The sequence below is a fragment of the Hyaena hyaena genome, unplaced genomic scaffold (assembly GCF_003009895.1).
Source record: "Hyaena hyaena isolate Hyena2069 unplaced genomic scaffold, ASM300989v1 scaffold_38, whole genome shotgun sequence".
NCBI lineage: Eukaryota > Metazoa > Chordata > Mammalia > Carnivora > Hyaenidae > Hyaena > Hyaena hyaena.
This window is the reverse complement of record NW_024080670.1, coordinates 4,443,766-4,466,075: the sequence shown is the minus strand read 5'-3', so window position 1 is coordinate 4,466,075 and position 22,310 is coordinate 4,443,766. Positions and strand designations below refer to the sequence as shown.

The 22,310-nt window shown below is 52.4% G+C and overlaps 1 protein-coding gene across 3 annotated transcripts in view; it reads left to right on the top strand.

The window, feature by feature from the left end:
* Positions 1-21,899, top strand: part of STXBP1 (syntaxin binding protein 1) — a 68,650-nt gene extending 46,751 nt beyond the window's left edge. The window contains exons 11-20 of one of the 3 annotated variants that reach the window (XM_039229523.1): positions 825-885; positions 2,428-2,493; positions 3,216-3,296; positions 5,374-5,512; positions 6,189-6,298; positions 7,160-7,261; positions 9,772-9,857; positions 12,642-12,796; positions 14,360-14,485; positions 19,936-20,004. In XM_039229523.1, the coding sequence (XP_039085454.1) occupies positions 825-885; positions 2,428-2,493; positions 3,216-3,296; positions 5,374-5,512; positions 6,189-6,298; positions 7,160-7,261; positions 9,772-9,857; positions 12,642-12,796; positions 14,360-14,469 (910 nt within the window). In that variant the 3' untranslated portion in view covers positions 14,470-14,485; positions 19,936-20,004. Of the gene's footprint in view, positions 1-824; positions 886-2,427; positions 2,494-3,215; positions 3,297-5,373; positions 5,513-6,188; positions 6,299-7,159; positions 7,262-9,771; positions 9,858-12,641; positions 12,797-14,359; positions 14,486-19,935 lie in introns of all 3 variants that reach the window. The other 2 variants (XM_039229524.1, XM_039229525.1) reach the window with 2 other exon arrangements.
* The last annotated feature ends 411 nt before the right edge of the window (positions 21,900-22,310 follow it).

Below are 22,310 nucleotides of genomic sequence, written 5' to 3'. Positions count from 1 at the left end.
AATGCTCAAACAACTGAGCCACCCAGGCGCCCCCTAACACCTGACTACTTTATGCTACCCAGAACACTTCTGCTTTTGCAAAAAGACACTTTCTGTCTGTTACATTGAGTTGGTGGTAGTTGCAGGAAATTCACAAGGAAAGGAGAAAAGAAGACAGTCTTGGATAATTCAGTGCAGAAAAGTAATCCCCAAACTTTTTGGGTCACTCAACCTTAGGAAAATGTTGATTACATTTCCAATATGTGAGCTTATTTATGAATTGACTACTTTATTCTACTAATATATATAAAAACAAAAATTTGAAAAGGATGGAGTAAAATAAATATAAATAGACGTACTAATAATTCCTTCTCTTGAATCATCCCGTACACCCCCGTCCGGAGATCCTGGTTGAGATTATTGGGTAGGAGGGGCACCTGGGTGGCTCAGTGGATTAAGCACCTGACTCTTGATTTTGGCTCAGGTCATGATCTTCTGGTCCATGATATTGAGCCCCGCATCAGGCTCTGTGCTGACAGCATGGAGCCTGCTTGGGATTCTCTGTCTCCTTCTCCCTCTGCCTTTTGTGCACGCTCTCTCTCTCTCTCTCTCTCTCTCTCTGTCTCTCAATAAATAAATAAATTAAATAAATAAAGAAATAAACAGTTAAAAAAAATAGATATTAGGAAAACGATGTATCCCTGTCTCCCCTCTTCAAAAATCACTTTAAATGCATACCGTAGTGGCAGGGATAGTCACCACATGTCCCTAAAGGAAGAATCTTGCACCCCTGGTATAGCTCTTGGAGTTGCTGTGAAACTTAGCTGCCTCCTCCTGTCTTCCAGGGAAGTCACCCGTTCTCTGAAAGACTTTTCTTCCAGCAAGAGAATGAATACCGGAGAGAAGGTAAATGCCCTCTAGGCTGGTCCCTGTCTTCTCTCTGGGAGCCAGCAGGCAGGGCACCTCCGTGGCACAGGACTAGTGAGCTGGGGGTCATTGGCCCTGCTTCATCTAATACTGTTTTGTCTTGATTTTGCATTCAGGGTTGAGATCAGGAGCCCCTATCTTTTGATGTTTATAGAGATCTTCATTTTGTTACTCTGAGGATTGATATTTACGGTTTTATTTTATTTTATTTTTATATTTATTTCTAAGAGAGAGTGAGACAGCATGAGCACGGGAGGGTCAGAGAGAGAGGGAGGTACAGAATCCGAAACAGGCTCCAGGCTCTGAGCTAGCTGTCAGCACAGGGCCCAACGCGGGGCTCGAACCCACAGAGCATGAGATCATGACCTGAGCTGAAGTCAGACACCTAACCGACTGAGCCACCCAGGTGCCCTGATATTTACGGTTTTAGATCATGCTTCAGCTTAAGCTGGAAGAACCACGAAACCTTTTTTAGCTTGTGGTGGAATTAGATTTCATAACTTGCCCAGTCCTCTCCTTATCCTGATTGCTCATCGGGGTAGCTCGCCCATCTTAGTCAAGGGAAATAAACCTCTGATGACGTCACTCCCTTGCTTAAAACCATCTGGTGACTTTCTGTTCCCAGCAGAATCCAGCCCCACCCATAGACACACCTTAAAGCGGGCCATCAGGCCCCCCAGACTCTCAGGTCTGCCCCCCCCCCACCCTCTGGGACCCACCGCCTTGCTCCAGCCATGCCCAAGTTCCTTGCCTGGGCCGTGCCTTGGGAAGTCCTGGCCCTTTGGCACAGGCATCCCCTCCCAGGACTGATGAGATGCCCCTCCACTGTGCACCCACACTCCTGCTTCCCTCGAAGAACACTAATCCTCTCCGTCGGAATGACTCCTCTACTAAATGGTAGCTCCACAAAGTCAAGAATTTCATTTTTTGTTTGTTTGTTTTTTGTCCTTCTATCTCCAGAACCTAACCTGGCATGTAGTAGTCATTCAACAAATTTTTGTCGGATAGAGAGGGATCAGATGAGTCACACAGTTAGCAAGTAAACGGGCCCCTTTGTCTTGTCAGGATGCACCTCCCGGCCCTTTCCCACCTTGTTCCTTCTTTCTACCTGTTGACACAACTGCAGCCCTTCTGCTGGGATGCGATGTGAACCCAGTTTCCAGACTGCTTGAGCTGACTATACAAAAAAGCGGTGGGGAGAAGAAAAATTGCTCTTTCCTGGCAAGAATTACACTCTCAGTAACTTTGTAGTCCAGTAGATAAAACATAATTGCTACACCTCGGAGTTCAGTTCCCTACCTATGAGATAGTCATGGTATTTGAATCAATAATTTTTTGAGCCAGAGGCCTGGAAGTATAAACCCACGGTGATCTCGGGTTTAACAGATTCATTTTGAGTTTCCAGGCATGCACTTGGGAAGTCCGGTGCTGGCTGCGGTCCTGCTCTGTACCCGCTGCCCCGCACAGCCTCCTCGGTCAGGGCCACTGCAGTGAGACCGTATGTTTTCCTTTCCCCTGTAGACCACCATGCGGGACCTGTCCCAGATGCTGAAGAAAATGCCCCAGTACCAGAAAGAGCTCAGCAAGGTATGACAGTCCCAAATGATTGATTTGAATCTTGACTCTAAACGACTTCAGTAAGACCTCTCCAGGGCCCCACTTCACTGACTGATTCACTGAAATCACAGGCTTTTTAATCAACCTCCGGTTTTATTAGGAAAAGATGAAAGGCTGGGCAGACAGCTTATTTCCTAGGACTTTCTTTTCTCCTCTTCATCTTTTTTTTCTCTCTTTATCCTTCAATTCCTCACAACACAGGCCTCTCCCCTGGGCTGCTTGAGTGTTCTTGTGACACGGCACCTGGCGTCCTCAAGCGTGAGTGGCCCGAGAGAGAGAGCCAGGAGGACGTCACTGTGCCCTTTCTGTCCTGACCTGGGATGTCCTCCATTGAGTCCTCCACACTCTCTGTTAGAGGCGAGTCACTGAATCCAGCCCACACTCAAGGAGAGGGGGATCAAGCTCCACCTCCTAGAAGGAGGGGTAACAAGGGATTCATGGACACACTGTAGAACCATCATACCAGCCTACCCCACAAAGGATTCCTCCATCTGCTTGACTCCTTTAGAATGCGGTTTGCCCTTCTCTCCTGACACAGAACTTTCTGGTGTAATGTTTGTGTTCCTGCTTGAATGTATGTTTTATCTTCTTTACGAGGCCAGAGACTCCTTGGTGCGTTGCACAGTGTTGATACCTAGTAGGTGCTCAGTTGATGCTACCTGCGTCAGTGAGTGATTTCTGCTTTTTCCTAGTATTCAACCCACCTGCACCTGGCCGAGGACTGCATGAAGCATTACCAAGGCACTGTGGATAAACTCTGCCGAGTGGAGCAGGTAGGACCTTTCCCCTCTCTTTCTGCCATCCGCATTGACCCAGCTGAATTTTAACATGTGACCTTGAACATCCTGCAGAGACGGGGAAGTCTGCTAGATCACGTTGTCTCAGCTCTGGAGCCAATGCACTTCCACTCTCGATGGTAGGGACTAGATTGGTCTGGAATACTGTGCCGTTTGGATTTTGCATGTCTGACTCTCCACAGGCTCGCTGGAACGTCTGAAGAGAGATGTCCGGAGCCCTGAGCCCTGCACTGACAGGGCTGGCTGAGTTTTATACTCCGAGTGTGTTTTCCTCCTGCAGTGGCCATACCAGTTTTGGAAACCTAAATGAGAGAAGCTAGGGTAGTAGCCTGTCAGAAACTCACCTCAGCCTCCCTGATCACAAGGAGGACTGAAAGTCAGCAGTTTGCAGTCTGAGTTCTGTCTCTGTCACTGATTTGTTTGATGTACCTGTTTCTGCTTTGTTTTCTTCATCTGCAAAGGGACAGAACAGTGCTGCCACATTTTCCAGGAGTGGTGTGTGGAATCACTAATCCTGGCCCTCCATTCTCCAAGCATGAGAACTTTACTCAGCTGGGGTCCGCTTCCATGGGAAGGGAGGGTGGTGAGTGTGAAGCCTCAGAGGAAATGAACAACTCCCGTTCTCAGTGGAGCTAAGATTTACACCTTCTGGTGTGATGTGACAAGTCAGCTCAGGTTTGTCAGACCTGTCCTTGATTCCTTGGCTCTCTTCTAAGGGGACGTGGCCCCATAAAACCCCATCAGTCTCACGGGTGATCTCGGCAAGCACAAGCTGTCCTCTCCAAAAGAACTTGACTGTCCAGAAAATAGTTTATCCCAACATCAGTATAAGTGAAGTATACATGTTTTTCAGAAGTGCTCCATAGTATTTGTTGAACTGGTTACGTTTAATTTGACCTTTAGAGAGTATTAGATTTGCGTCCCACCAAACAAATGTCTGTTGAGGCTGGCGGTAGTTCTGAGAGGTGAGAGGGCCTGGGGGCACCCACCTTCCTTGACCCAGATGGACCATAAACTCGAGCTCCTGATGGTTATGGACTCGTGGATCTGAGAGAAAAAAGGAACCTTCAGGTGAGCCCTGTGTGGGTTCCGGAGGGAGTTGCAGCCGCTGCTCTCTGAGAACTGAGTTAATGGTTCTTGATTTGCTGAGGCTGATGTGCCTTCTCTGGCCTGTCGACAGCAGGTCTGCCTCTTGCCTGAGTTGGGAAGCAGGGCTGTCATTGTGCCGTCTCATCTTCCTTCTCTTGCCAGCCCTTCTCTCCTCCTTCATCTCCCTGGGTTGGGTTCTCAGGTTCTAGAGCCCTTTTGTTTCTACTCATCTTAAAAGTGGTTGGAGGGGCGCCCCTGAGGCAGTTGGGTGTCCGACTTGGCTCAGGTCATTATCTTACAAGCTCGTGGGTTCGAGCCCCTCATCACGCTCTGTGCTGACTGCTCAGAGTCTGGAGCCTGCTTCAAATTGTGTCCCCCTCTTTCTCTGCCCCTCCCCTGCTCATGCTCTGTCCCTCTCTCTCCTTCAAAAATACATAAACATTAAAAAAAAAAGTGATTGGAAGATTAAAAATAGGTCAAAGACCTAGAGTAGTTAAAGCTCAAAAGGCATGTCCTTTAGTGCCAAGAAGAAGCACAATGGGAGAGCCTAGCCAGGCAGCAGCCCCTTAAAACGCCAAAGCTCGTGTGCGGGAGGTGCAGCTGACTCAGCCTCATCCCTTAGCAGAGCTTCATACCTCCTCATCGGGACTGAGGCCTGACCTGAGGACATGGCCCAGATGCACGGGCGCTCACCCGAAGGGAGCAGCCTACTTTTAGACAAGATGGCAAAACAATCACAGTGGTTTCAGTTTTTGCAAGTTGAACCCCTGGCTGTCATCAGTTCTCACTGATGCCGTGGAAAACAGTGCTAATGACACCAGTGCTGATGATGGTGCATTATGGGAGCAGAAAGGACCTTCCCCAGCCAGGCGACAGATCCCATTTATGGGCCACAATCGTCTAATAGTTACCATCCGTCCAGACTGTCGCCGGGAGTGGGGCCAATGTGGTGTGTTTTCTGCAGGACCTGGCCATGGGCACGGATGCTGAAGGGGAGAAGATCAAGGACCCCATGAGAGCCATCGTCCCCATTCTGCTGGATGCAAATGTCAGCACTTACGACAAAATCCGCATCATCCTTCTCTACATCTTTCTGAAGAACGGTAGGAATGGCAGGCTAGAGCAGAAGGGAGAGGCGCTTTCCTGGGCAAGCAAGGAGGGGCAGAGAGATCAGACAAAGTAGGAGAGTAGTGTAGGCGACGCAGAAAGGGGTATTTAATAAGGAGATCCCAGGGGCTCTTGACATTTGGGGAAATGAAGGCAAATTAGTTGGAACTAGAGGCAGTGAATTCTAGAGTTAAGGGTGTGGCCTCTGGAAGAGGACGGGTGGGGGCAGTGAGAGCCTGCTGACAGCAAACCAGTTTGTGAGGCCTTGTCTCCCAGGTACTTTAACTTGCATCACGTTAGTGCTCTCCACCTTCAAATATCTGATCTTTACCCCCATCACACTTGGGTTACCGTCCACTGTGCAGATGGACGCAGAGACTCTTGACTTTGATGTGGACAGGGGTGGGCAGAAATGGCCGGGAAGCGGAAGACAAATGGAAATACAGACCATGTTGGGGCAGTTGCTCAAGGTCACAGCCTAGGACAGAGTGGCACGAGTGGGATCAAAATCCTGATATTGTCTTCATCTTCTAGTAAAGTTGATGTGGAAGACTGGTTTCTACAATCCCGAGGAAGAAAAGGGGCACATCCCCCTTTTGAGTGATTGGCTCTGCTTTCGAGTATGTGAAGCGCTGAGGTTGGGTGTGGTGACACGGGGTTTTGTTCCCTCAGGCATCACTGAGGAGAACCTGAATAAGCTGATCCAGCACGCCCAGATCCCCCCAGAGGACAGTGAGATCATCACCAACATGGCGCACCTGGGGGTGCCCATCGTCACCGACGTGAGGGGCCAGCCCTGCATGTGGGGAGGGAGAGGCAGAAGGGAAGCTGGCATGTCTTATCCGTGCTCCCCTAAACAACTTAAGGTGGCTTAAGAGACAGACAGTAAACACTGAGGAAGCGGAAACATAAAATCAGAGGGTTAAAGTGCAGACGTAGTAAAATACAAGCGTAACACCCAGAACCAAGACATGCACATCCAGGAGCTGCAGAGAGTCCTTAAAGCTGAGCTGTGTCTGAACCAGCCCCATACGGGAGCCATGCCAGCTTTGTCCCCGGTGTCTGGAAGTCAGTCTGGCTGTGCCTTTGTACGCCTGGGTCCAGTAACTTCTGTGAGGGTGGGAGCACAGCACTTAGCATCAGACCGGTTTGCCACTTGGTTTGTCACTGAACCAGGCCAGGGCAGGGCAGCCCGGCCTTATGGAGCGCTCTAGAAGACGCTGGGGGCCAGAGGACTCTGGAGCTCGAGGAAGAGGCCCGAGCACTCTTCGGAGCTCTCTGCCAGGAGCCTCGCATGCACCTGCTTCCTGTGAGGGTCTCTCACTCAGCAGTGAGAAGAGGTAGAGTTAGAAACTTTGTCCCAGAGCCCAGACCTGAGACCTGTAACAAGAGGTGGTTTGGTGTTTTTTAACTACTAGGATTTTTTTTTAATGGCACTTCTATGTTTGATCCACATTTGCCATTTTCCGTGGCTTTAAAGAACCAAGTTTACTCCAAGAGGCACGTGCTAAACTTTTCTAGGAAAACGTCTCCCACTTAGTCTCTGCTGGCGCAGACTCTCTGAAGGGAGTCCAGAGGCCAGCAAGGTCGCCGGGCCCAGGTGACCTGTAACTCTGTCTGATTTTGCGTGTGTGTGTGTTCAGTCCACGCTGCGCCGCCGGAGCAAGCCGGAGCGGAAGGAGCGCATCAGTGAGCAAACCTACCAGCTCTCCCGGTGGACTCCCATCATTAAAGACATCATGGAGGTCAGTGGGGGAGGGGTGAGGCCGTGTGCAGGACAGCTTCACCTGCTGCGGGGCGATGGTGACAGCCTGGGCTTATCTGTCCCCGAGGATTTGTATCCAGTCTTGGGGCTCATTTAGGCCCAGGTGGCCACTGGATGCAGATCCCCATGACTTAGCCCCAGAGCAGAGACCCCTCGATGGTGCAATCCAAAGAAGCAGACACATCCCAGCATCTACAGGTCATGTGAGTCACAAGTGCTACACTAGAGGTGTGGAGGGGCTTTCAGGATGTCCCCTGAGCCAGCCCCTCCCAAGGCCTCCCTGTCAGTCAGGGACCCTGCCAGGCATGTTTCTGCCTCAGCCCTTCTGTCCACTTGCCTGTAGTGCTCTCCCCTTCCGCTCTGAGCCCTGCCTCCCTTGAGCGTCCCCGTCAGGTCTCTCCGTTCCCATACACCGCCCAGCACTACAGAGGCCACCTTGGACTCCTGTAGCGTGTATCGGAGATGCCCTTTACATATCTGAATCTGCCCAGCGTTTGGAGTCAGCGGTGTATACTTCGGCCTGTGCCCTCAGCTGATATGGCCTCTGGCTCTGTGCCTTGCACATAGCGCCTTTGCGAATGCGAGGCGTCCCACACTCCTTGCTTGTAGCGCAGAGACACCCTGCATAGGATGCTGCCCCACTGCATCCGGAGTGGGCCCTGGACACACCCTGTCCTGCTGTCCACAGGCGGACAGGACTGGGGTCCAGACAACGAAGGGGCCTCGCCAGAACTCCTTTGTGAGTTCAAGCAGTCCGGGTGTTCCGCTGAATTATGTGTTAAAATAAGTATATTTTAAATGTATATAGTGAGTCAGCTTCCTATTTTTAAAACCCACAAACCAAACAGATGGGTGAACATGAGACACCTAGAAACCAGTTGGATTTCTTTGTAATGTAATTAAAGCCCCCCCCCCACCTGTCTCATTCGCTCCTTTGTTCTCTGCCCCCTGCTCTGCAGTCCCTTGAAAGGACGTGTGTGTAGGCTTCACGTGGTAGCTGTTAGGAGGAGTGGAGATTTCTAGGCAGCAGGAGGTACGTAGCTGGCATCCACCCACTAGATGATTAGGCTCTTGGAAAACTGAGGATGTAAAGTCTTGTCTTGCCTGAGAGACCATGCCCATGCCTGGTTTCCACAAAACTGACAGCAAGCATCAGGAATGTATCACACAGGATGCAACATTTGTAAGCTCACATAGAATGTAAAAGAAAAAGAAAAGAATGGAAGGGAAGCAAGAAAAATTAATGCCCTTTTTTTCTTATTTGTTTATTTTGAGGGAGAGAAAAGAGCGCTCACAGGGAAGAGAAAGCAGGAATCTTCCTAAGCAGGCTCCATACTCAGCACAGAGCCTGAGAGCCTGATGTGCAGTTTGAGCTCACAACCATGAGATCAGGACCTGAGCCAAAATTAGGAGTTGGACACTTAACCAACTGAGCCACCCAGGCGCCTCTTGTTTACTTACTTATTTATTTATTTATTTATTTATTATTTTGGGGGGAGAGTGCAAGCAGGCTAGGGGCAGAGAGGGGCACAGAAGGTCTGAAGCAGGCTCTGCGCTGACAGGATGACAGCACTGAGCCCGATGTGGGGCTTGAACTCACAAACCACAAGATCATGACCTGACCCAAAGCTGGTCCTTAGTCACCCAGGTGCTCCTTGTTATTTTTAAAATTTATTTATTGGGTTGGGGCGCCTGGGTGGCTCAGTCGTTTAAGCGTCTGACTTCGGCTTAGGTCATGATCTCACAATCCATGGGTTCGAGCCCTGCGTCAGGCTCTGTGCTGACCGCTCAAAGCCTGGATGGAGCCTGTTTCAGATTCTGTGTCTCCCTCTCTCTCTGCCCTTCCCCCACTCACTCTCTCTTTGTCTCTCAAAAACAAAATAAAGATATTAAATAAAATTTTTTTTAAAGTTTATTTATTGGGGCTCCTGGGTGTCTCGGTTGGTTAAGCAACCAACTCTTGGTTTCGGCTCAAGTCATAATCTCACTCTTCATGAGCTTGAGCCCCATGTCAGGCTCCATGCTGGGAATGCAGAGCCTCCTTGGGATTCTCTGTCTCCCTCTCTCTGCCCCTCCCCTGCTCATGTGCTCATGCTCTCTCTTTCTTAAATTAAAAAAATTTTTTTAAATAGTTTACTTATTTAGTAATTTAGTAATTTCTATGCCCAACATGGGGCTTGAATTCACAACCCGAAGATCAAGTCACATGCTTTTCTGACTGAGCCAGCCAGGCGCCCCATTGCAGTTTTTTCTTTTTAACTGTAAGGTCGTTAGGGTCTTCTTAATGAGCAGGCCTATAGACTTTTTTCAGTGTCCACGCTGTGCACTGCGCTAGGCCCCTGCAGCAGGCAGCGGGACAGGGGAGCTCTGGCTGTCGCGAACTTGGCCATGTCACTTTGCTAAGTGACTTGTTCTTTGAATCATCTTGCCTTGGTTCTGTCAGCCCTTCCCAAACAAACGGCAAGCGTAACATGTCTCTCTTCTTTCCAGGACACTATTGAAGACAAACTTGATACCAAACACTACCCATATATCTCTACCCGCTCCTCTGCCTCCTTTAGTACCACCGCGGTCAGGTGAGTGAGAATCCATAGCAGCAGGTGGGAGAAGCGGGACCGTCTCTGTGAGGCTGTCAGCTGCGCGGCCGTCCTGTTAGGACACGGCAGCATCCACAGAAGCCCTCCCACTGCTGCTCCCTGCCACAGCCAGCGTGCAGGCCCGGGGCCTGGAGCAGCCCATGGGGCCCTTTGCTCTGGCTTCCCCGTCCGCTCTGACTCCTCCCTTACTCCTCCCTTTTTTCTCTCCACTTCTGCCACACTAGCCTCCTCCTCTGCACGTGCCGGGCGTACTTCTGCCTCAGGACCTTTGCACTTGGCTTTACCCTCTCTCTCACATGATCTGCCCTAGTACATTTGCAGGCTTGCCTCTTAACTCCTTCAGGCCTTTAAAATCAATCGTTACTTTCCCCCATCTTCCCTAACTACCCGTTTTAAGATGACACTACACCAGTGTTCCTAGCAGCAATATTCTTAACAGCTCAAAAGTGCAAAGGACCTACAGGTCCATCAGCTGATGAACGGGTAAACAGAACATGGCCTATTCGTACAATGGAATATTATCCAGCCACAGAAAGGGATGAAACACTGAACGTGTGCTCCATGGTTGAAGCTTGGAAACACGACACTAAGTGCACGAAGCCAGTCACGGAAATCCACATGGTGTATGATTTCGTTTGTATGAAATGTCCAGAATGGGCAACTCTGTGGAGATAGGAGGTAGATTAGTGGTTGCCAGGGACTGGGGACTGGGGTGGAGGGGGGCATGGGAAGGGACCACTAACAGGTATAGGGTTTCTTTTTGGGGCGATGAAAATGGTCTAAAATTGATTGTGGTGATGGTTCGCAATTTTGTGACTATACTGAAAACCAGTGAATTGAACACTTTTTTATTTTTAAGTTTATTTATCTGGGGCGCCTGGGTGGCTCGGTCGGTTGACTTTGGCTCGGGTCATGATCTGAACGATTCGTGAGTTCAGGCCCCCTGCATGAGGCTCGCTGCTGTCAGCGCAGAGCCTGCTTCAGATCCTCTGTAACCCCTTCTCTCTGTCCCTCTCCCAGTCATGCTCTCTCAAAAATAAACAAAATTTTTTTAAAAGTTTATCTATTTATTTTGAAAGAGAGGGATAGAGAGAGTCCCAAGCAGGCTCACGTTCCTGGCGACACTCAGACATTTCTCAGCTTTGAGATGCGAGTAGGTAGCAACCCACACTTCTGTCCCTGGGTTCCCCAGCACTGTGTGTTTTCTTAGTCGCCCATGGTGCCTTCCAGGTCTGTTTTCAAAAGCCTTTCCTCTCGTTCCCCTCTTTGCCATGCGTCCGGAAACCTTCCTGGTGTGCCTTGGCATTGGAAGGCACTTCGCCCCTAGACTCCCGTTGGCCTCCCCGTTCTGTGTGGTGCAGGCTGGTCCCTGACCTGCAGTGCCATCTGGTACTTTTCCTGAGGTGGCAGCCTCAGAGCCAGGGCGCTACTTGGTTTTTCTCTGTCAGCAAGGAATTGACGTGGCTCCTGAGAACACTTCAAGGCTGAATGAACATTTGAGCTTTAGAACAGGACCGTCACTAACTGCAAAGAGGGCGTCCCGGGGCGCCGGAGTAGCAGGCCGTTCACGGGATGAATAGTCCACACATGCCTCTTTATGCCCCTGCTCGTGCTGTGCCCCCCATCTCTGCCTCCCGCCCCCGGCCTGCTGGTCTCGCTCTCAGACCTTCCCGCGGGCCCAGGCCGGAGGCCTGTGTGACACCTGTGGCATTATGCATCCCCTCTGATTCTGGGAGAGGCCAAATGCTCATTGCCGACGTTGGAGTAAAACGCACAATCCCCAGAATTGCCCCAGCCAGGCCGGTGACGACGGCACACCATGAGAGGACTGTGTGTTGGCCCACGTACACCCCGGCACCTAAAGGAGTTTGGAAAGTGACTTTAATGCTGTCATAGTCAGGGAGAAGGGCAGAGATTTCACTTGAGACTTGATCTCCTTGTTTTGCTTTGGTTTTTCTGTTGTTGTTTTCCCCATTTTCTTAACCTGGAAGCAACCCATTTCTCATGCTCCTGGGGACCAGGTGAAGACCTACTGACAGAAGCCCGGGGGCAGAGGGGACACCTCTGGGAACTGTCCCACCACCGAAATGCCAGTCTTTCAGGAGGGCGCTCAGTGTCACGTCTTCTGGGAAGACTTTTCCAGGGATTCCCAGATGACGCTAGAAGGCGTCCATGTCCGTGTGGGCCCTGAGCCCCTCCATCGCAGCATGGTCCTGACCTTCCTTCTCCCCGCCCACCCCAGTTAAACTGCCAGCTCTTGGTGGGCATGGCTGAATCTCGCTGGGGTTGGCACCTCGGTGCTGGGGAAGGCCCTGACCGGGTGAGGTACTCAGGGCGCCATCCTGAAGACCGGCCTTGACTCCACTGTCACCACTCACTGCGAGCAGTGTCCCAGACAAGCCTAGAAACCCGTACACTCAAGGGCAGAAGCCTGACCAACGTCATGAGGGGCAGAGCTGTGGAATGTGACACATCAAACCTTAAAGTAACTTGAGCTTTCCTGTCACCTACATGTTTCCAAGAGTGACAAGGTCACAGCGTGGACAGCCAAAGCACTTGATAATTTGCACAGTTTCAGTTCAACCAACACTTACAACTACTCTGTTTTAGTCCCTGGTGTACAGAGCGAATGTGTAAACAAGACAGAGCGAATGTGTAAACAAGTCATTGAGGTATGAAGTGATAAATACTCTTACGTGCAAACAATTAATTCTCTCTTTCTCTCTCTCTTTCTCCCCCTCTCCCCACCCCCCGCACCCCCAGCGCCCGCTATGGGCACTGGCATAAGAATAAGGCCCCAGGGGAGTACCGCAGTGGTCCCCGCCTCATTATTTTCATCCTTGGGGGCGTGAGCCTGAACGAGATGCGTTGTGCTTATGAGGTGACCCAAGCCAACGGGAAGTGGGAAGTGCTAATAGGTGAGTGGGGGCATGTGTTCTAGGGGGAAGGGGCTGCTTCATCGCACTTGGATCCATTCCACGCTTTGGTGTTTCATTCTGTCCTCACTTCTCCGTCGCCCCTGCAAACCGTAGTCTCTAGACACGTTAGTGGACGGCAGCAAAGGGGCGAAGGGTTCTTTCCTCGTGTCTGCACTGGGTCTCGTGGTGAGAGGCGGCTGCAAGCGGTGGGAGGTGCCTGGTGAGACTCCAGCAGACCCAGGCTCCCGTTCTTGCTCGGCCACGGCCAAGTGGGCCGCCTAGAGCGCGCACCCTGCCTCTCCATGCTGCGATTCCCTGACCCGGCCAGATGGGGTTGTGAACGCCCACTTACGGCTTTGCACTAGGCCTGAGGTGGGACTTGTCACTTTGCTGGTGTTGGGCCACCTGTTCAGAAGGTGCACAGTGAACGGAAGGTAGATCATCGGCCCCTCCTTCACCTGTCAGTTGCTGATAGACAGACCCGGTGTGTGAGCAGCTACTTCCCGAAACACACTGGCCTGACTCCTGGCCTCTCCTGAGGGTTCCCCCTCAGTTCCAGGTCCTACGGCTCCTGGGTCTGCCGGGCCCGTTCTGCTATTTCCTGCTGGTTTTCCAGAAAAAAGGAAGCAAGTCATTACACCTGACTTAAGGGGAGTGCGAGATTGTATGCCTTTTTCATGCCTGGAGGAGCTTCCACGGTTTCTAGGGCTGGAAGGGAAGAGTGAGCGGAGGACAATCGCGCTCTCTCCAGATGCCTCCCTTTTGCCCGTCATGTCCTTAACAACATGGATTTGCACCTGCCGGGGGCTGCCTCCTGATAGGGATCCACCCGAGGCTGTCAGCACATGCTGCCCTGGCCTTTCCCCTGATCTCTAGAAGATGTGTCAGCTTTACACCCCCACTTTGGGGTGGCCAAGTTCCAGTGCGCCCAACGCTCTCAGAGTGAGCAGGTCCTGCAGGCCAGTCCATGTGGCCATTCCTGGTTGTTTCAAGATGGACCTGGCGCTGTCAGCCCCCTTTCTAGATCCCACACCGTTCAGTGAAGAGATTGGACGTCCTCTCCCTCCCCTCCCCACTCCCTGGGGCCTCCCTGGCGTGTCACCATTTCTCCCTGTATCATTTTTTTGCCTTTTTGTTACGTAGACGCTGGGATGAAGCTCTCTCTGTCCCCTGCTCGTGTGTATGTTGCATGCACGTGTCGGAGACCTCTCCGCTCAAACGCAGCTTTCCAGGGCCGAAGCTGTCACAGCCAGGCTTTGGTGTAAATCTCCCCCCTCAGCTCTGGTCCTGACGTTCCCTGTTGGGGGCTGGGACCCTGGGGAGATAAAGGTGCCCGTGTGCAGATCCACGGAGGGGCCTTGCGCAGACAGCTGACGTCCGCAGTGTGGCCTCACCTGCTTCGTGCATGCCGGCTGTCCTCGCGGCCTGCGCGCGTGTGCGTGTGCGCGTGCTCGCGTCTTGCTTTCTCATACCTCATTGGCTGCGTAAAATGTAGGCCTAAGTTGGCATGTTCCTGTAACGTACCTTTGTTCAAGCAGTCAGCTGGCCTCTGTTCTCCCGCAGGTTCTACTCACATTCTTACTCCCACCAAATTTCTCATGGACCTGAGACACCCCGACTTCAGGGAGGCCTCTAGGGTATCTTTTGAGGATCAGGCTCCAACAATGGAGTGAGAGCCAAAGAAACAAAGTAAAAGCAGCTTATTACAGAAAAGAAACTCTTCCACTCTGAAGGGTTTTCTTTGATTCTTCCGTCACTCTTTTTCTTTATTTTTCCCTTTTCAGTTTATTTATTTGATTTCCTTTCAACAAGAAAATGCTTGCAGTTCTTAACACCGATTGAAAATGTGTCCGGTGCTGCCTTCACAGACCCTGCCGTGAGGGCCTCTGGGCCCCGGCCTGCCAGCCCACTCGTGCCCTGGGTCACCTGCTGCTCATCAGGCAGTGTGCAGCTCCCTGGGTTGTAAACCAAAAGTGATCATAACTGCTGTGGCCAGTCCTTCAGAAGGGCTGGAAGCCGAGGGGTGCCGGAGGCCTGGCATGTAGGCCTGCCGACCCGGGGTGAAGCCGTGGGCACCAGGCAGGGAACGCAGGGCGTCCTGCTTGTGACGCAGTGTGGGAACTTGTGACGCGGTGTGGGAACTTGTGAGTGAGGCCAGCAGGCATTCAAGGGACTGTCCTGTCCAAGGCGGAATTCCAATGGAGAGATCCACAGGCACCTGATCGTGGGGAGGGCTCGCTGGAGCATCAGAGTAGACTCCATGTCAGTGGTAGTTAGGCACGTAAATTCCTTTTTCCCAGAGCAGGCACTCGTCCCAAGGAATGATTTCTAAGGGTGACGGGGTCATGAGCCACCACATTCTTGGTGAGCTCCAGCCACCAGTGGAAAGCTCACATCTCGTGTTCGTCTGGGGAACATGGCCCTTAGTAGTCAGGTTGCTCTGATTTTCATTCTCCTGTGGATTTTTTTCCAGAGTTGAGTTAGCACACCCCTCTCTCCCACTGAAGTCTCTTAGTGAGCTCTGAGAACCTTCGGGTGAAAATCTGTTCTTATGCTGTGTGCGGTTTGAAAGAGCGTCTTCTCCCTCCCACCACGCTTGTGCTGTTACCTGTCCCCCAGGAACCCAGTGTCTGTCTGGTAAATTATCCAGACTTTATTCTCATCCTCATTCCTTTCTCTCTCTTGCCACTGAAAATGTGTCCGATGCTGCCTTCACAGACCCTGCCATGAGGGCCTCTGGGCCCCGGCCTGCCAGCCCACTCGTGCCCTGGGTCACCTGCTGCTCATCAGGCAGTGTGCAGCTCCCTGGGTGTGCTGGGAACGTCCTATGAATTGTTAAGTGGCAGGCGGGTACTAAAGAACTCGGTCGTAGTGTAGTTAGCCCGTAGCTTCTCATGCAGTCTGTGAGGAGGCCACACTGCGGGCACCTGCCCTCATGTGCTTCACTGACGATGTCCCTGCCCCTCTCCTGCCCAGACCGACATGAGGCCTGGTGAGTCAGAGAGCATGAGTCACCTTGAGCAGTCGGGAGGCCTGGACTCTCAGCCCTGCCAGGAGCACGTGTGTGACTGCAGGGGGTCATTCCCACTCCCCCAGTACCCCCCCCCACACACACACACACAGTATGCAGAATGCGGGGAGGCTGGGTTCTGGACTGCAGGGCCCCAGGGCCCCGAGCTTGGACCGTCTGATAGAGTAATTCAGTAATTCAGATGAGGTGGGTCACCACCTGTGGTCCCGCCCTCGTGCACTCATGCTCTCTGGGACACCTCTGGGGACTGGCTGTCAGAGCCACGGCCAGGGAGAGCCGGAAGCATGCTTGTTTGTATAAAGAGAACGTGCTCCATCCAAAAAAGGACTCGCTCTAAAGGTCCAAACAGTCAGTTGTGCAGTTTGTCTTCTCTTTCCTTCCTGTGGCCGAGAGACAGCCACCCCGGGGCACTGGTGAGGGGAGAGGCAGCACGTGGGATGAGCAGGGTGCAGGGCGGGCGGGCTGGGCCCTGGGCTGTCTCCTCGACAGTGCCGCAGTGGGCGGTGGATATGAGCAACTGTTAAAAGCAGCCACTGCTAGAAGCACCTCGGTTGCTTGGTAATCCGAGGCATCTGGTTCTGTGTGCAGATGGCAGGGAGGTGATTGGCATTTGCCACAGGATGTATTTTCAGACTTCCAGAAGGACAGACGTTCAGTCCAGGCTGTGGCAGTGGCGGACCATTGGCAGGGTCTGAAAGGCTCACAGACCCAGGGCCCAGGGCCCCCTGCCTGAGAAGCAGCCTGTCCTTCGCAGGCTGCTGTTCTTTGCTCTGTGCTTGGTTGGCACAGGGTCTCAGCTGCCATCCGAGCGGAGAACACAGACAGGCTCGAGGTGTGTGCTCCTGGCTTCTGATGTGCTTCTTTGGGCAACGCTGTGTTTCAGAGAGTTCCTTTAGGAAAAAGCAAGGCACGGAGCCCTACTTCCAGGGAGGTCAGAAGGCAGATGAAAATGTGCATCCTTCTGTTGTGATTGTCTAGGTGACCAGAGACTAGGACCGTGCGGGCCGGGAGCGAGCCGGGTTATCTCCTCCCAGAGCCGATGTCTGCAGTTGTCTGCAGCGACTTGGCTTCTAGTTGAGTCTTCCTGCTCAGCAGTGAACGAGCGTGTCCGCGGCCGGTTCCCCGTGTGGGTGCCAGCACCCACGGGATCCTCCGGTCCCTCTCCCCTCAGGTGCCGGGTGAAGGGAGCAGGCTGGGCAGCCCACGTGCACATGTGCCACCAAGCCTCACCGGCATTGCGCTAATCAGTCATCCCTCCGTGTTGCCCAGAAGTGAAGTCTCTGCCTTAGGTTTTCCCCAAGCTCTGGGGAGCATCAGGTTAAAAGTACCAATCATGAGGGACTGTCCCGAGAAAGAGGCTGTCGGAAGCGAATGGAAAAGCACCAGAAGGCCATACACAGCACTGGCACTTGGGAGAAAGTTCTCATTTTTTTATAGTGAATATTGTGCATTATTCCTAGTAGGGGTCAGACAAGTCTCATGTTTCAGTGGGACTCAGATTTGAATCTGAACCCATAAGCCAGCCCGTTGCCCAGCTGCTATTTAAGCACTCACTTGCATGCCCCCTCCTGGGGCCTGGAGCCCAGGGTGCCCAGAAGTGAGACGAGTGGCATGGCTTCTGGGCCTGCCAGAAGCACCCTGCTGCTCTGGACTTCATTCTCTCGCCTTCAGGATACGGGCGGGGCAGGAGCACGTTCCCCAAACCGGGCAGATCAGCACACTCTCCTGGGCTGCTCTTAAATGTACACACTGCCTGGTGCCTCCCTGGCTGGATCTTCTGAGTCAGTAGGCCTGTGTCCGCCGGACTCTGGAATGCCTAGACCAGCTGGTGTATGAGCTCTCTGATTTGCAGATTCTCTGAGAGGAAGGATTTTGGTCCCGGCAGAGCTCTGGCCCGCAGCTGTGACAGTCCTTTGGGTGACTTTGTTTTCGGAGACACCCACTCATACATCTCAGGCTCACAGTTATGTCGCATAAGCGGGATGGGTGCTCCGTTGTGGTTCTGGAGGACCAGCATGGTCAGCCCCCTGTGGGCTCTCACCAGGCGTTTGCAGCATGTGTACCACAGACTCACCAGCTCCATCTGCGATGTTGTGGGAGTGAGAACCTTGACCAAGATATTAATACAAATGACTCGGTGGCAAGAATTGGCTCTCAGGGGATTCGGATTGACAACAGCTGGTCGGAATCCTTGAAAGACACCCAGTGAGTTAGGGCCCAGGAATTCCTGAGCCAGTTGCAGAGATACTCGGTCCTGGAAGTTTCCTTCTTTCAGTCAGACTGGGAACACCAGATGGGCAGCCATCGGGTAATAGAAATTCTAGAGCATGGATTCCTTAACCTCTTTTTGGCCTCCCTCAGAGCTTGGACTTGCATGCAGGCACAGGTCCGGGAGCTGTTTGGGCATCTCATCAGAGGCTCCCTCTTGATTTTTCCTCTGAATTGAGTCTTCTGTCTGGTTTCCTGCAACTCCGCTGGATGGCTGGTGGGTGGGCATTAGAGATGGTTTCTACCTGGAAAGCCCCCACATTCATTCTGCACAGAGCACCCAACTGTCTCTCCAGTGTAGACGCACAGACTGCATGGAGTTGAGGTTTGGAAGGCTCTCATTCTGGCAGTGGTTCACTGTTTTGAATTTGGCAACGTTTATTCCTGTTTTCTCATTTGGGGACTAGCCTTTGACCTTCTTTTAGGACTAGTAGGAAATCAGTAAGATCAGAGAAATGAGTGGCCCTTGGGGGAAGGTGGTCCTGTAAGAATGCACAGGGACATACCGCTGAAGGCCGTGTGGCCTTTGCTGAAGGAGCCTCGGGTCTGCAGAGCAGTGAGCGGGTCGGCTTTAGAGCGCAGGGTCCGGTGCAGGCTGTGAGCTCAGCACCTCTGGGAAGTAGTCACGGACTGGTTCCTCAGGAGAGTGACAGGTGGCTAGGGCTTGGACACTAGGGGACAGGAGGTTGGAAGAAGCCTCTCATGCCAGAGGGGGCCTCACCAGCTTTCTGCCAGTCCAGACTGACGAGGAAAGTTCAAGGCCTGCAGTCCCAGCAGTCATGGGTCAACTGAGCACACATCCGTCAAAGGCATAGGGACCCTGGTATTCGGAATCAACCCCAACAAGCCAGCCAAAGCCTCCTTTTGCCTACCGTCAGGGTGGAAATCTGGCACCCTGGTGGTTTCTGTCCCCATTCCCTTGCCTGCACCTCCAGGGAGGCACATTTTCAAGTACGGATCTCTTTTGTTCAGTTCTTCACTCCCCCTGGGACCTCTTTCTTTGAAGCCCACTGCTGCATGTGTACAGGCCTCATGTTCATGCACCGGTCACTTCTGTTTGTTTGAGTAAAGTCCATGTCCAAACCACACGGTCCATGCATCTTTTTTTACTGCACTTATTAGATGTCTCTCTTCCTCTCTCTCTCCTTATGAAAAAGGACTTCATTTATTTTTTTATTTTTATTTTTTATTTTTGCAGTAGAAGTATATCTAATTCCATTAGCTTAAAATTTTTGCAAGCATTTCTAATCTCTTACAATGTGCGGTCTCTGCAAGGTAAGGCCTCAGGTACCCTGGCCCTTCCCTTTCACACCTGAGGTCCCGCCCATCAGGGCAGTAGCAGCCAGCTGGCTCCCAGAGGTCAGTGGCTTCCCCCAGGGTGCCCTGCCCATCACTTCCTCCCTAGCAGGCACCATCCTTTCCACACATGGCCCCCTACGAACCCACCCCCTTCCCAACCTTTCCCCTGCCATATGGTTTGGAGTTTCTCTCCCCCGCTGGCTTCGCCTAAGTGCAAGAGAGAATCAGAAAGGCAGCTGCCCCTTCCCCTGGCAGATGGCGCTGAGCCCAGATGGAGAGGTGGGCGGGCTCCTTCCTCGGTACACCCTGGGACCATGTCTAAGTCAGAGGATTGTCTTTGTTCATCCATGGGCCCCAGGTGTCTCCCAGGCCTATTGTGATGTGGACCCAGCACCCAACCCCAGCCCCCTCCCCTGCTTCCACTAGGCCCAGACCAGGGTGGGGGCGGGGGGACGGATGCAGAGCTGGGAGCTGAAGAGCAGGAAGGGGAACGCGGTGGGGACTGGAGCCAGCAAGCTCACTGTCTTTTCTGCCCCCCCAGGATCCACGCACATTCTCACCCCACAGAAACTGCTGGACACGCTGAAGAAACTGAATAAAACAGATGAAGAAATAAGCAGTTAAAAAAATAAGCCACCCCTCCAAAAACACGAACCCTGTTCCCACAGTGCTCCGCAGCCCACCTTGGTTACTTTGCTGATCCTGTCCCTCCACCGCCACCCCCAGCTCTGCACGCCCTGGACGGCACTGTCGCCGCTGCGTTCTCGTGTTTAATGATGCCCTCTTCCTGTGTGAAACAACAGAAAATAATGCATTGTGTTTTTTTAAAAAGAGTATCCTCTCTATGTGTCCCAAGGGGAGAAGTTCCCGTGTAAGGGACGCACTGCTAGAGAAGTCACAGAACTGCCTAGAATGAGTGGACGGACACCTTCTCCCCGTTACTATGATTCCCTGACCTTGTACATAGCCCAGTGTGACATGCGCAGATTGCTTGAGTATGGGAAGGTAGACGTTTGGGTGTTTTAAAAAAAATCTGTTTTGGGTTGTTCCTGTTCTTTTTGGGAATCCCAGAGATGTCTGTTCCTGGAGTATTTCAAACTGAGGATCAATCTGTTGTCTTCAGTTCTTATCCCCTCAGCCTGCTCTCATCCAGATAGGCTTGGCGGTGAAGACCAGGGGAACTCTTGTGAGGGCCGAGACGGAAGTGGCCTCTTTGGCTTCCCCCAGGACTCGTCCCCCCCTCGTCTCCCTGGGGGCTGCGGGAGGGGCTGGAGGTCCTTGAAGTCAGGCTGGGTGCTGGCTGGCGTGTGGCCTATCACCGCTCCTCCCCTGGCCTGCGTCCACAGCGCTGTGATCCCAAGGGAAGTAGTCTTGCAGCCTGAGTCACGGGGCTCAGCAGGCGAGGAGCAAGCTTCCATCCAGAGCTTTGTCCCTTGGGAGAAGCAGTTGGAGGAGGGGGGTTGGAGCCAGACCTTTCCTTTCCCGGGCACCGCTGGCCCGACGGGACTCCCGTTTCCCAGTGGGGTCAGAGTGGACGGCGCTCGAGGGCCAGGAACGGACGAGGATGGGGTGGGTCCCGCAGGCTCCCGGGCACAGGGCCCTTTCTTGCAGAGAGGGGTCTGCACCCCTAAGACCTCAGACCGCCGGGAGAGCAGGCTGTTGGATTTATGCGGCCCCTGTGCAGATTATCCTCAGTTTAAGGTACTTCATGATAGTTTGTGTAGTGTGGGGTCATTTGTCCTCGTGCTTGTGAGAGAAAATGATCATTTCATTCTCTGTATAAAACTTAGCTCTAAAGCAAAAATGAAAGACGCAAATGCAGAAAGGGGGTCTCGTCATCCTCCAGACTCAGCAGCAACTCCGTTCTCCGACGGTGAGCGCACCGCGGGCGCCGCTGCTCTGGTCGTGAAATATAATGACAGTGGAAGTCACAAAAATGTCCCCTGCCCAGCCGCCCGCCGCCCTTTAACCCCCGCAGCCCGTGTGCATATTACTGTCTCGTGATGTCCTTGCAGACGTGGTGAGTGCTAGTTCCACGCGGCCGCCCGCTTTCCTTTCAGAGCGCGCTCCTCGCCCTCCCCGCTGGATGCTTCGTGGTGTTTTCTCAAGGCTTTGAAACCTCCCCTGCTCACTCTCCGCATTAGTTCTCCGGCCTCTTCTGTCTCCCTTCTCCCCCTTAGATCCCGTTTCCGTAGGACAGAACTGTAGGTGCTCGCACCAGTTCTCCTGCTGTCCCTGCTTGTTCTGTCCCCGCCCCTTGACCAGACGGGGCCCACAGTTCGGGGCCTTGTCTGTCAATCATGTTGGGTTTCCTTTCTCTGTTATTTATATAAAAATTTATCAAAAGAATATTTTAAAGAAGCTAGTCTGTCTTGAAACTTGTTTACCTTGAAATTCTCAGAATCTCAGTGTTGGAAAGTATTGAAGCACAAACATGTATCATCTCTGTACCGTTCTGTACTGAAGCACTCGAGTCTAATAAATAAATCAATCCGCACCCATTCACGGCGCCTGGGGTGTCTCCTGGTCCAGTTTTACTTTGGGGGGTCGAAAGGGAAAGGCTTCTGCAACAGTCCATTGCAGATGAGACCACCACCCTGGCTTTGGCTTAGAATCTTCTGGATCCCTAGTCAGCATCTCTTGCATTAAGATCTGTAACAGTTGAGGCACCTGGGTGGCTCAGTCGGTTAAGTATCCGACTTCGGCTCAGGTCATGGTCTCACAGTTCATGAATAATTTGAGTCCCACATTGGGTTCTCTGCTGTCAGCACAGTACCCCCTTCGGATCCTCTGTCCCCCCCCCCCCTTCCCCTCTCCCACTTGGGCTCATTTTCCCAAAAATAAACCTTAAAAAAAAAAAGTCTGTAACTGTCTCACATTTTAGGACAGTCCACGAAGCTTGTCTTGGGCCCCAGG